General features: G+C 40.8%; 1 protein-coding gene across 7 annotated transcripts in view; it reads left to right on the forward strand.

Moving 5' to 3' along the window:
* Window positions 1-15229, forward strand: part of RBFOX1 (RNA binding fox-1 homolog 1) — a 1254735-nt gene that overhangs the window by 1204967 nt on the left and 34539 nt on the right. For 4 of the 7 annotated variants that reach the window (XM_012554607.1, XM_012554605.1, XM_012554606.1 and 1 more), the window contains one exon: window positions 7246-7310. In XM_012554607.1, coding sequence (XP_012410061.1) covers window positions 7246-7310 — 65 coding nt within the window. Of the gene's footprint in view, window positions 1-1180; window positions 1224-7245; window positions 7311-15229 lie in introns of all 7 variants that reach the window. The other 3 variants (XM_004373237.1, XM_004373236.1, XM_004373238.1) reach the window with 1 other exon arrangement.

Raw genomic sequence — 15229 nt, forward strand, 5'->3', positions numbered from 1 at the left:
AGAGAGAAAGGGAGAGAGAGAGACAGGGAGACAGAGAGACAGGGAGACAGAGAGAGAGACAGGGAGACAGAGAGAGACAGGGAGACAGAGAGAGAGAGACAGGGAGACGGAGAGAGACACAGGGAGACAGAGAGACAAGGAGACAGAGAGAGACGGAGAGAGACAAAGGGAGAAATAAGAACGCTGACAGATACAGCTCCAAAAGCTTAGATTTTTTACTTATAGAGGAAAGTTTAGTAAAAAAAAAAAAATGGAAAGGAAAATTAGAGTATATAAGAAATACATATATACACATGCATATATGTATACATATATGTACACACACACACGCATATGTTTTTCCTTTATAGGCCAGGCCCCCAAAATGTCCAACCACAAAGATACCCTTGGAGGTGGAGAACTTTGCTTCAATCTCTAGCCGTCACATGAAAGATCAGCCTGCCCAGTGAATAACTCTCACATCCAAAAAGTGCTTCTCAGTCTGTACAAGGATTCTACTGAGACCCTGTTGGCATTAGACTTGAATGAACTGATGGCGTGTGGATGGCATATGCATGACCAGCAGCTTTTCTGGACATATATATGAATAGTTTTTCATGTCATATATATCAAAGTAGCTTTTGTCATTTCCATGGGATTCATTAGTTCTTTCACGAAATGCGATTCTGCTCTCTATCGTTAGGTTGAAATGAACTTAAAAAAAAAAAAGTGTTGATGCAATTATGGTTGCTACTATGCTATTGTCTTAACGGCCTCAAAAATTAGGCATCGAAAGGCAACCCTCGGGTATCCCAGTGAATCCCCATCACGAGACAAAGAGCTGGATTGGCAATAGCTCACTCAGACTGTTGGAATATCCTTTGAAGGTTAAGAAGCCATGAAATTATCCTTTTTTCTTCTTTAAAAATAAACACTGATTATCGCGCGAATGTAATTAATGTGGTTCGATTCCCATCCCTACCTTCTTTTATACTCCCAGTTACATAAATTTGCAACCCCAAAAAAAAAAAGTGACAACGCCTGATTCCCTTTTGGGGTTGGTGGGTTCCTCTCGGGTCTTAGTGAAGTAAGAGAAGCAAACTTGTAAATGAATTGCTCTGGAATTTCTGTCTGACTTGTGCATTTTCTTTTATTTATTTCATTTTTGCATTGAAAACGTTACATTTCTGTTTCCTTATAGAGTAGTGTATCAAGAGCCTGTGTATGGCAATAAATTGCTGCAGGTAGGAAATCCCAACTGGTGGAAACACTCCTCACTCTGATCGTGGGTTTGCTGTGAAGGCCTACTAACCAGACACCTCGGGGAGGGGAGATGTTTTCTAACATAGAAGCAGGAAAGACTTAACTCAATTTTCCAGTTTTGATGTGAATTCTTCTAGCACAGAGTTGGTCGTCTTTAGATTTTCCCTGTTCCTCCGATGTGTCCCACTGATAGGCTTGGGCAATCCCTTCCAATATGAGGATGGTTTTCATGTCTGGCCTTGGGTGGCCTTAGCCATGATCTTTGTTAGATCATGAGTCCATCAAAATGGGAGTCCAGCTTGACTGTTAATTTCTTGGCTTAAAGTGTATCTGGTGAGAGAGAAAGCATCCCTAAATCATTGACTCAACCAACATCAATTCAGTGGAAAGAATTAGAGGGTTTCATGGAATGAATTGTCTGGGTAAGTTTTTAATAGGTTCCTAGGGTTATCTGGAATGGTTAAACCAAAAACCTCTTGGATATCTACCTTTGAGGGTCAGAATAAGGAGCCCTGGTGGCGCAATGGTTAAGCCCTCGGCTGCTAATCGGAAGATGGGTAGTTCAAACCCACCCAGCAGCTCCAAAGGAGAAAGATGTGGCAATCTGCTCCCATAAAGATTACAGCCTAGAAAACCCTATGGGGCAGTTCTGCTCTGTCACGTGGGGTCGCTCTGAGTCGGAATCAACTTGACGGCACCCAACAACACAGCTGACAGAAGTCTCCCTGGTCTCACTGTAGCTGGGCAGAAATTTGCCTCACACCTATTGTTACCGCATTCAGGCCTGTTCCCCTCCACTGAAGCAACCCCCAGATGGACAAACTTAGAGGAAGTAAAAAGAGCCAACCCCTCTGGCTGAGACTCTCCAAATTTGTCCTATAATCCAACTTTAAAACCGGCCAGTAAAAATGAAAACAAATGCAAAGAAAGGTCAGCGGGTGTTCTATTTCGTGGATCTCCCTATCACCTGCAATTTCCATTCTTATTCACTATAAAGTCAATTAAGAAAGCATGTTTTTTATCATCAGAACTGATCAAGTTTTAATGAAAAATCTAATATGAAAAAGGGGCAGTTGGGCCTAAGAAAGAACAAAATGATCGAAATTGCTGAGATCACCTTTTATTGTCACATTTCAAGAACCCTAAAATGTGTATTGCCACATCAAAAATAGCCGGGTGAAGCAGATGAGGAGGGAGTATGGTTCATACTGCAGTTTTTCATTTGACAAATGTTTCTGTAAATGTTACTATAGCAAATAAAATGCTCACTGAGTTATTTGTGGAACAATCCACCTGTTTTGCACGAAGTAAGACCCTTGTATATTCTCAGTAAGGAGACCTCTACTATCTGTGATTAAGCCCATTGTCACTTTCTTGGAGCCCATGGGTGGTGCAAACAGTTAACGCACTCGGCTACTAACCCGAAGGTTGGCAGTTTGAGTCCACCTAGAGCACTTCAGAAGAAGGGACTGGTGAGCTCCTTCCAAAAAAATCAGCCATGGTTTGCAGACCGTGTGGAACACAGTTCTACTCTGACACACATGGGGTCGCCATGAGTTGGAATCGATTCAATGGCAACTTTTTTTTTTTTATACCCCCAAGCTGAAGGGCAAGACACAGAAACACACATATAGAGTCCTAGCGATCCACATCCCCACCAGCACGCTAAGTGTTCACCTCCCTTCCTAAGTCATTCACTGTTTAGCTATTAGAACATCTTTTTCCAAAAGCATGCTCTAAACTTAAAATTTCGATTTCCGTTGTCAAAGTAATTTGAGACATGTTGGAGAGCCAAAGGTTCATCACTATTGTGTTGGAAGCCCCACGAGTGGAGAAACAGTTTCATTTCCTTTAATCCAGCGTTTCTCAAACCTATTTGATCATGGAACCCTTCCTTTCCTTGACCCTATGAACTTCTCACCAAGCACTATTATGAAAATGTTCCATTGGCCCTTAGTTGATATCTTCTTCAATGGACTGCCAGAGTCCGCGATAACAAAAAAAACATGTTTTCAGAACATGTGAGCCTGGATCTCTGATGGCCACATTTTTATTTTGGTGGGGGGTGCGACCCATAATGCCCATTTAACATTTTTATTTTATATATGGTCACATTTATATTTCGCTTGCCGACATGTGGAAAGAGAGTATGTTTTATGAGCAGGGAGTGTGGAACTATTGTGAGCTTCTCATCCCTTTTCCCTTTGGTTTGGGGGTGGGGAAATTCTAATTGTCAGCCACACATTTTGGTCATAAGGACCGGGAGGACCAGGTTTGACATGAACACGGTCTGCTGGTAGCAAATGGGAGTGAGCACTCCTGCAGACATTAGCACAGAACCTTGCAGAAGCTCTGTCCATGCTCAGTGAGCCGCAAAATATGGGGCAATAAAATTGATTAGACTCACCTGTTAGAAAGGCAAATTAAAGCAATTTGTATTTTCTTGATCATTTTACAGTGTATGCACATGTGCACTAAGTTAATACACGCGTCTGTTATTCCCCTAAAATAGATTTCATACAGAAGAAAAATTGCAGAGAAAGACAGTGCAATATATATACATGCAGGTATCGAGCCACCGAACCCTCCCCCGACCCTTGTTCAGTTTTTACCTGTTTCAGGGATCACTTAGACCTTTGCTGTCTAATACTGTAACTACCAGCCCCATGTGCCTATTTAAATTTAAATCAACTAAATTTAAAGAAATTAATAATTCAGCTAATTGCCCTAGCCGCATTTCAAGTGCTCAATAACCACTAATGACAAAAAGCCAAAAATCAAACCATTTGCCATGGAGTCAACTCCAACTCATGGCCACCCCATGTGTGTCAGAGTAGAACTGTGCTCCGTAGGGTTTTCAATGGCTGTGATCTTTTGGACATAGATCACCAGGCCTTTCGTCCAAAGAGCCTCTGGTTGGGTTCAAACTGCCAACTGTTTGGTTAATAGCCAAGTGCTTAACCATTTGCGCCACCCAGGAACTCCTCCACTTACGACAGGTGGCTGCCATCTTGGACAGCACAGGTGTAGAGCATTCTCATCACCACCAGAAAGTCAATTTTACAACATCGAGCCCACCGATCAAGCTCAAGATCCCTCCCCTGGCTGCCCCGGTGTTAGCTAGCTATGACCTTGATTCACGAATCAGGAATGCTTGTAAACAAGTTCCTAAATAACAAAGACAAACATCAGGCTTTGACCACATGCGCCTGCCTTGCATAGCAACACTTATTTTCTGTAAATGGCCAAATTGTAGGCAAATATATAGAGTAGAGGTCCTTCCAGAAGCTTCGTAGATGACCACATCTCTTGTGCAGAAGGATCCTACGCGTATACACATGCATTTCATGTTTATATGAGGAATCTCAAACGAGCTGTCAGTGTAGTTCAATGTTCGTTATTTTCTATTTCCACTCCTGTAGTTCCTCCTACATATCCAACTCACTGGCTGCTTTCATTGGCCAAAACTGTTGCAGAAGCTGGGGAAGAGAATCAAAATCCAAAAGAAATATGTTTGCAAATCGAACATTGCTAGAAATGTTTGCTGGGGCCGAATTCAGTCACCAAATCATAATTTATATGGCATCTGGTGACCTATGCAAATACCTTTTTTCCCCTCAGGAGAGAAAAAAAGTAGACACACACACACGTTTTTTCCCTTCAAAGCTTTCAGCCACTTACAGTTAATACCGCCTATGGTGTAAGCGATTAGCTGAAAAGTTGGCAGTTTGAACCCACCAAGAGGTGCCTTGGAAGAAAGGCCTGGTGATCTGCTACCGAAAGGACACAGCCTTGAAAACCCTGTGGGGCACAGTTCTACTCACACACGTGGAGTCACCATGGGTCAGAATCTGGCTGTTCTTTTTTTTTTTAAACGAATGTGGAACATTATAGGCTATGTTATGCCAATTGAGCTACTGTCCCCCAAGACCATGGTCCCTAGCCCTTAGCCCAGTAGCCCATGAGTCAGAATCTAACAACCACCACCACCGACTAGCCCATTCCAGCCCCTCCCTACCTTGTAAAGTTTAATATACGTACCAGCACGCCTGTCCCGCACCTTTCTGTATGCCTTATGAAAGACAAGGAAATGGGCAAACAGACTAAAAGAATGGCTCTTGAAACCTGGTGACCTAATTTTCCCCCAGCCCATCATTCTGCGGCTGCAGCTTGGTGCCAGCATGACAAATGGCTTTGCTTTTACAACTCCTCAGCAGATTTTAATGAGTTTCCCGGTACCTAATTAGAGAACATGGTGCTTGGAACACGCCAGGTGGTGGCTGGCTAAAGACCTCTTTTTTTAACTTCCACTTTGTTTTCCAGGGGAGAATTTTTTTTTTTAAACTGGCTCCAAATTATTGATGATTATCTGTCAGGATGATTTGGGCGTGCCTTCTCCAGTGCTGATGCAAAGAACGAGCTTCTTTAAGGGTAAACTAGCTTTTTCGATTGGCTGCTGTGCAAGCGAAGGCCGATTTACTCGCCAAGTTAGCCTTGGTTGGACAAGGGTGGAAGGAAATGGTTGAGACCAGTTTACCCACGTTTTGAAAGATGCCTTTTGCAGCTTTTCTGCTTCAGCTATTTCCTACCTATTACTTGCTTCCCTCCTATACATGAGGCCAAATTTGATGAGCTCCCCCACTCCTGATTTTATTACTGCATATCACAGCCTTGAAAACACTACGGGGCAGCTCTATTCTACACACATGGGTTGCCATAAGTCAGAACGGACTGGAGGACCACTAACACCCACTACCCTGGGACATAATTCTTCTGTCCTGAGTTGCCCCAGTTTGGTGAGGGCGAGATCCCTTCCTCAGAGGATTATGGTGCTGTGTCTTCTAATTAGAACCTGAAAGGCTCCTGTGTTACCTGTGGGTGGAGGCTGGGTCCTGTTTCTTAATTGTGCCAGGATCGTTCAGCGGTGGTTGATGGATCGCTGTGGTCCGCTGAGCAAGAAGCTCTGTGATTTTCGCACTTTGATGATCGATGCTCCACTGAACACAATCCCTTTCAAATATGCCCATTTGCTTGTCCTCTCTGCTTAACTGAACAATTACAATTACCGTTACATACAGCTAAATGTTAATTATATTTTTTTCTCTCTGAATGATTTTATTTACAAATGAGAAGACTTTCTCATATTTCGCACACCAGATAAACTCCCCATCTGAACCTGTGTGATATGTAGTAGTGGTGTATTCTTAGCTGAAAAGACAGAATTTTTAAGAGACATTCACTATTCATTTTTGTAATAATTATGTAACGTTTACAAAACTAAAGACATTCTTTCTTAATATCCTGAGTGATCAAATGATTGCATATGTGAAGGATGACTAATAACTTCCAACCAAAGGATTATCTGATTTTTTCTTTATAAGTAGAAAAGAGGACATTCAGTTAACCTATATTTTGTTTTATTTTTTCTAACGTAAAAATATAGATCATACATTTGTCAACTCAACATTTTTCACGTCTGCAGTTCAGTGAGATCAATTACATCAATCCTGCTGCGCAACCATCACCGATATCCTTTGCCAAATTTTCCATCCCCATAAATAAAAACTCAGTGCTTCCTAAACAATCATCAAGGCTCATCTGCATAAAGTTTACATTAATAACTAGTAAGTAAAGGTAAAGCAGAATCATTTTGGAAAATTTGGAAAGTCCAGCAAAGTATAAGGAGTGTTTAAATAATCTTCTATAATCCTCCTCACCCCAAGACAGTCACCATTAACACTGAGGTATATTTCCTTCAGAGGACCTGGGTTCTCTCTTTGGGATATGCTTAAAACTGCTAACCCTTAACACCCAGCTGGGGCTGGTGTTCAAGCCCCTACCTCTCCAGTACGTTCTGCATTTCTGCTTTGATACTAAGCTCATTAACCTCAACCTTAGGTTGTAGGGTTGGGTTAACTGCTGTTCTGCTGTGGTCTCGCAACTGGGCGTCCCCTGAGTTGGGCTCTCCTGCTTTTCTGAGTCAACTCTCTCCTTGTGTTGTAGGGTGGTTATGCTGCATACCGCTACGCCCAGCCTACCCCTGCCACAGCCGCTGCCTACAGTGACAGGTAAGGGTCTTCCTCCTCATGCTTGGAAACCACTTGGAAATTAACTTAGCTGGTGGGAGAAGAGAGTCTCGTCGGGCCTTGGTGAAAATGCATGACTGCTTGGGAGGTAGCACCCAAAATATCCGATCCCGCGGTGAAGGTAAACACCAAGTCACCTACAGAGGGAATGAATGGTTAAGCTTAGTTCATCCTAAACATCTCTTCCTCTCTGCCAAGACACAAAGCAGTGGCATGTCTTGTCCCTACCTAGCTGTTACAGATCTCCCGATTCCCACGCCAACACAGTTTGCATGCACACACATTACACTCCTGGCCAACCTTCTCGTGGTCTGCTACGTAAGACCATGGTTTCATCTAACTCATAGGCAGAAAAATAGAAGATGATCCTGCAGGTGTTTACCTAGAGTTCAAGCACCCTAGATCCCTGTTTACAATATTTCACACTAAGTTAAGCCTTCCCTCCATTGCATTTTTGAATTCTAAATAAAGGAATGGGGAGGTGTATACCTGGCATTCGTAAGGAGAGGCATTCTTTTCGGCATTGCCCAGTGTCCGGTGAACATAAGTCAACTTTTATTTGTAACATACCCCACACGTGAAGACTGGCAGTGGAAGGGTCAAAGGTGTTTAAGAAATGCAGAAGTCAGGATGGAGGAGTGGGGAGCTTTATGACTTGAGCTTAACAGATGAGTTGGCTCCTGAAGCAGCCAGCCAGAGCTATTTCAGTATAGTATGCCTTAAAAAAAAAAAAAGAAAAAAGAAGAAGAAGTGCGCGTTTTCGTATTGAATGCAACTCCTTGGCTCTGTTTCTGAGGACGTAAATGTGAATGTTCCTATGCTGTGCATGCCCAGTCGTCATGGAGGGTGCTTATTCTGGTAATGATGTCTTTGATTTAAAAAACCTGTTTCATGAATAAAACAATAATGATAATAATTTGCATGTGTGGCTGAGGCATGCTGGGTCAGACAGGTAAGCAGGTGATGTTTTTGACTCTTGATGTAGAAGTGTCAGCCGCCAACCGGTTCTCCCACCTGGCCTGTCGCGACTTAGTTCCTATAGGTTTGCTGTGGTATGCTGCCTCTGCAGTCCCATTCCATGTCTCACGACGTGTATCGTTAGCTCATTGCAGCTACGGGATTCTTCTGTGATATCATAACGAATGCAAGATAAAGCCCTGAACTCTAAAAGCTACACTTTGAAAACCCCCATGCAAACACTTGGAACCAATAGCTCTTGGGCAAGATAGAGTTGACATCGGCTGTCTGGTTGTATGCAGGTATTATGCTGATGATTTTCTTATAAACAGCCATCACAAGTTATCAAGACTGTAGGCAGTCTCCAAACAATTATCCCAAGACAATTCTAAATACATAAATTATCCAGTTCCCCAATGATCAGTTGCCGAGAAGCAAACTATTTTTAGGTAAGTTGCTATTTTCAGTACACTTTGACACTGGATTAAGAAAATAGACAGGGTCGATAAGTCTAATAAAAATGATGACAATCTTGAAATTCTCAAGATCATTCTACACATGAAAAAGGCTTAATGCTATTAAATTCTGCACCCTAAAGAGTCACACAGTATCAATTGTAATGTGGTTCAGCTACAACCCTTAATTATTTTTATGAAAATATCTCCAGATGCTAAATTCTCAAACACCCACTTTGTATATAATTATAATCATAGTAACTTTAGCCTGCTGTATAATTACAAGAATCTTAAACGGATTTATGTCTTTGGATTTTTGTCTCGCTTCTCAGTATAAGTGCATCCATCCTCTCTAGCTGACAAAAGGTTAATTACAAAGATATAATTTAAATAGCTCTCTCCAATAAGACCAATCTAGACATCTGAAAAAATAAATAATATCTAATACTATTCTTAGATAGAATCATTTGAGAATCCAGCCAGCTCAACTGGAATTCGTCTAAAAATTAAGTTAAAATGTTGCTTCATTTTGGGGTACTGTCTATGCAAATATGTGTATAGAATCTGTTATTTTAATATTATTAAGATTTCCCATCTACAACGTGTCCTTCTGAGAAATTGCCCTCTCTCTTGGGTTGGTAAATTTTCAATACCTCTGCAATTCTCACCCTAATGTAATAGTCTCAGTTGAAGAAACCATCGAAATATGCTTTTGCCCATGTAATTGGCCTCTTGTTCATTAGGGAAATTTGCACGTTAGGTTTTCTTGGTTGCTGCGGAAATTGATTACTAGTCCTATTTAACTTTATTATAAGCAAGACACTTGCTACATATGGAATTATGGCATTGAGGTAAAGGCAGTGATAGGTGCAGTAAATTACCAGAAAACAGTCTTTAAAATGATATTTCTGGTTTGATTTGTACAGTGTATCTATGAAGCGATGGTACTTCCTTTAATTCTTAGTAAGTGGGTAAAGAGAAGGAAGACCCTTTTATAGAAGATGTACATGTTGGGGAAAATGTGAAATTATCAGAATATCTTCTGAATCTACATGAAAGATGCCAAGTATCTAGAATGTATCTCAGGAGATATTATAATACATTATTTTTCGTGCTACTGCAGCATAGTATCAGTAATAATAAGCTCTTAGTGCTATTCTGTAGAAGGTAGGATGACAAAGAATACTAATTTTTAACCAAAAGAAGCTGCTTCAAAATAAGAAGTAAAATCAGCAAGAATGGAGAAGGCTTTGGTCATGCTCACTGGCTGTCAATCCGATCAAAAGAGATACCACTGCGACAGACCTGCCCTGTAATCACGAGATTCACTCTCCAGAGGTCTTGAAAGTGAAAGTTTGATGTCCCCAGATGGTAGGAGTTTACCTTTCATCAGGACAAATTAAGCCCTCATCAAATTAAAGATTCAGGGAACTTTGAAAAACATTGAACACTAGTAACCTCAGAACTGTTCACAAGGTCCTTCACAAGCACCTTCCAACTCCCTGCCCATAATCCTTCTTGGTTAAATGATCACATGCTGATGGTCTCAGAGCACCCTGAGAGCCTCTGAATGCTGACCTCCAGAATGAAGACCATCTGGTGTGGGCAGAGATTTCCCCCAAGAGAAAGACCTGACTGGACTAGGTAATATTGTAGTTTCATTGAAGAATTTAATGGGAATAGGCAAACATCTTTTCTTGGCATTTAGGAAATGTCTGGTAAGCAGTTGACCTCACCAAAACTTTATTTTTAAGCTCACTTTGATTTACACAAAGACAACTGTCCAAACTCTCAAAGGAAATTATTTTCTGAGCTTGAACCAGTCAAAGCATGGCAATGGGGCAGACGGTCATCTGGTCATTGCATGCCACTTGGTGTTGCTGATGTGTCTGTGGTACGTTATGGATTTGACAGGTCCATCATCACATTAGCTCAATGAATGGCTTGCTTGAATTAAGCCTGTGGGCAGGCTTCTCTTTATTGATTGGCTCTTGGTTTCTTTGTGTATTATGACTTGGTCGTTGTTGCATCTTTGAACAGGCAAACGGGGTGGGAGGGGAAAGAGTCCCTGTTCCATGAATTGTGCCACAAATATTTGGGAAAATATGTATGATGTGTATATAGGTTTAATGAAAATGTTATCTCTCCAGAAAGACAGACATTTGTCATGCTCGTTCTGCTTGCTAACACGTTAACATTTCCTAACGATCAGTGCATGAAAACGTTCCTCCACATTAGGGCAAAAAGGAGCTAAATATAGACCAGATAGGGAAGACAGTAATACGGTGTTTTGCTCTGAAATATCAATGATCCTGCTGCACTGTATGTTAACCAGGGCCATTTCTTCTTTCACATAAAACATGCATTTCTTTTAAAGATCCCTGAAATACCAAGCCACTTAGGACATACAGTGACAGCACTGCCTCATAAGTGTCCTTAGAGTGAGCAAAAGAGACATCAAGCAACAGGATTTTGTTTTATTTTATACCTTTTCCTTTTGTTTTTTGACACCTTAAGTTTTCACTGTGAACATCATATAAGATTGTACCATATGAAATTGCTATTTTTGTGGGACAAAAATGGTGGAATAGTGGCAATTTCATATGCTTCAACTTAATAGAAACCCAGAGAAAATGCCATAACATCAAGTATCTTGCTCTCTCTATTTGAGCACACACACGTCTGTGCTCTTCAGGGTCTCTCAGAGGACTCGTACGAATATCTAGCGAAAAAGAGGCTAGGACTTGCTAAGTCGCCAGCCACGAGCTAGAAGATCTTTCAAATCTTACACTCATAACCTGTGAATAAAATGTTGTATTTCAGAGGGAGTGGATGGATGGATGGATGAGTGGGTGGGGGGGTGGGTGGGGGGATGGATGGATGGATGGATGGACAGAAGACAGTTAGATGAAAGGATGCGTATATAGACAGATGTATGCATGATGTGAGTATGGATAGATAGGTAGATAAATAGGTAAGTAGACAGACAGATAAATAGATAAGTAGATACGTAGATAGATGGATGAATAGATACATAGATGGATATATGGATGATGAATGGGTAAATGGACGGATGGATGGACAGATAGGAAAAGATCATCTCTCTGACGTCTCATAATATTGCATCATACATAAACTGCAGGAAATAGAACTGATGAAATCCTACATACAACCTTAGTAAGATCCAAACTGAAAAAGAGATTTTAGTTGATTTCCGTTCGTGTAGGCTGCTGCCTATCTATTTTAAGACTTTTTAACTTCCTGGACGCAGATTAAATAATAGAGAAAAGCCTTCATTAAAATAGACAGGCTAATAATTGCATTTAAAACGATATGGTATCTTATTTGGAGTCCTTTTCAAATGATATACACTAAAAATTAAAGAGTTGTCAGCATATAAAGCATATGAGCATACTGAATCACAAATTTAATTTACCATTTAAGATTGTTGTTTTGTTTTGTAGGAAGGTTAATTTTTTAAAAAAATTGTACTTTAGGGACTTAATTTTACTTTGTCTTGCTGTGGGGTAGAATAGAGAAAATTTAACCTGTGGGTTATGTGGAACCCTTAATGAGGAGGGTAGACAATGCAAAGCAGGCAGAGAAGGGAAGTTTCTTTGCTCCTCCCATTCTTTGTATCTGAACCGAGTTGGATGAGGCTTGAATGTGTAGCTGGTGGCAGCCGTCACACCTGTTCTGCGTTAGGTATGCAAGGAACTGTCTCAGGAGCTTATTCAAGTGTATTGTTTAAAATAATAGTTCCCAAGACTAGTTCAAAACGTAGTGATTGTGTCTGATGATAGATTTTATTAAAAGAGCAGAACAACACAGACAATATGATATGGTTGTCAACTCCCTTTTCTTGGGAAGGATCAGGCTTTATTCCTTCTTCCTTCTCACGTGCTATTAAAAGTAGATCTCATTTTATGAAATGAGGACGATAGCAAATAGGAGTTTGGTTTTGTTCGTTTTCATCCAGTTTTGGTTTAAATGTTCTTACTTGGCAAAATAAAATTTGATACACTGTGCTAAACCAAAAAAAACACCAAATCTGTTGTCACTGAGTCAATTCTGACTCGTGGCGACTCCATGTGTTAGACCCTCCTTTCGCATTTTATTTTCTTTACATCTTCAAACTTCTTTTGTGAAGTCCACTGTTCAAAAATACAGTGAAGGTATCATAAAACTTGGTGATGCGAGAGATGGTATTCTCAGATTAACAAGAAACCATGAATTAAGGGCGTAGTTCCTGGTGGTTTAGAAGGTGAGAGAAGTGTACCCTGTGCCAGTTCACCAGCTGAAACAAGGATCTAGGGGCGGGAGGAAGCCATGTTGGATGCACATTCCAGCCCGTTGAGTTAAAACATGGCCACCAACAGGAGTAACTCTTCTGTGCCTTTTTTGATAGCGTGGTCTTTAGGTTGCCCTTATTTTAGTTTTGCTTCGTTGTTTAGGTTTTTTTTTTTTTCTTCTCTTTTGTGTTATTTTCACTCATCATAATGAGTTCTCGTGCATTCTCTAATTAAAAATAAATATGCTCCGTAAATGTGATAGCAGTTCGTCACCAATGTGGCACTATAGGTGTCAAGAAGAACAAATCTAGTTTTTGATTAGAATGCCAGACTGGGGGAAAACAAAACAAAACAAATGCACAGATAGATAGATAGATAGAGATACTGTATACATATTTATACTTTTATACTTTATTAATAAATATATATATGTATATAAACCAAAAGGTCGACAGTTTGAAACCACCAGGCACTGCTTGGAAACCCTGTGGGGCAGTTCTACTCTGCCCTATAGGGTCACTATGAGTCGGGATCGACCTGATGGCAATGGGTTTTTCGGGTATATACTTATTTTTCTTTTTGGTTCAAAGTTCACTTTAACTGATTTATTTACTTTTTTCGCTGATTCAGGGTTTCTTCTGGAAGAGGAAGTAAAACTAATTGTTCTGGAGGGTTTATGGGTAACGGGAAAGAGAAACATGCATCACCTGTGAATTGTGATCATCAGAAGGAAATAAATCTCTTTAATAGAATGTGTGCTGTATATGCTAGTGCTCTCGTTGAATGCTCCTGAGATGGAGCAGAAAGTGTTATTACCTGCACTGTTAAGACTTCCTGAGGCACCACATCAGAGGAAGTTGGTGATGTGGTAGAAGAACCGAATTTCGATTCAAACCATCTCTCTGTGATAATGATGGCTATAATTATGATAATAGCAAAAATAACAACCATTATTTACGGAGTCCTTACTGTGTAACGGGGCAGTGGTAGTTCAATGTTAGACTTCTCACCTTCAGTGCAGGAGACCCAGGTTCGCTTCCTGGCCAATGCACCTCAAGCACATTAGCACCTGTCTATCAGGGGAGGTCTACGTGTTGCTATGATGCTGAACAGGTTTCAGCAGAGCTTCCAGACTAAGACAAAGTAAGAAGAAAGGCCTGGCGATCTATGTCAGAAAGTCAGCCAATGAAAACCCTGTGGATCACAGCAGTCCAATCCCGTTGTATATGGGGTCACTGTGAGCTAGGGGGCTCCTTGATGGTGGCTAACAACAACTCGTGCTATGTGATAGGCGCTCTCCTAAGTGTACTCCACGTACAGTGTCATGGAACTACATCGCCAAACCCATGAGGCTGATGTTGACACGTCCATTTTACATATGGCGAAAGCAAGCTTAGAACAGTTGAGCAAGTTTCCCTGTTGATTTTGAAAGCTGAAGTTGATGCCCTTAGTCATAGGTTCTATCGTGTATCGGTAGAACAAACTTGAGAAGTAATTTCACCTCTTTGAGCTCCATCTCCTCATCCGTTATGTCTGTATTAATTACGCGTTGCAGAGTGATTTAGAAGTTTTGAGACAGTGTCTATGAAATATTTGGAACATAAATGGGCACTAAATAAAACGTTCTTGATTTTATTGCCCTGTTTCCCCATAAGATAGTCAAGTTAAGAGCCTCGAATCCGGTTAACAAGAGTGAGTTTTGAGGAAAACAAAAATACCTAGGTTATTTCAGTTCCAACCAACTCTCTGAAAATTCTGAATTGGGAATCTGCTGTTTCTTTAACACGTTCTAGGCCAGTCATTTTGAAAAGCTGAAGAATAATAATGACCAAATCTGCTAAATTGAGTATGATGTAAAAACCAGAAACCAAACCCGTTGCCTCAGAGTCGATTCCGACTCATAGCAACCCTACAGGACAGAGTAGAACTGCCCCACAGGGTTTCCAAGGCTGTAATCTTTACAGAAGCAGACTGCCACAGCTTTCTCCCGAGGAGTAGCTGGTAGGTTCAAACCTCTGACCTTTTGGTTAGCAGCCAAGCGCTTAACCACTGCACCACCAGGGCTCCTGTGAGTATGGTGTAGACAAGCCTTTTGGAAATATAGTAGGTACATTACTAAAAGATTATATGCAAACCTGATTCTTTTTTAATCCACTGAATTTAAGGAATACTTTAAGTTCTGTTTTGTTTTTTGCTG

The sequence above is a fragment of the Trichechus manatus genome, unplaced genomic scaffold (genome assembly GCF_000243295.1).
Source record: "Trichechus manatus latirostris isolate Lorelei unplaced genomic scaffold, TriManLat1.0 scaffold00024, whole genome shotgun sequence".
Lineage (NCBI taxonomy): Eukaryota > Metazoa > Chordata > Mammalia > Sirenia > Trichechidae > Trichechus > Trichechus manatus.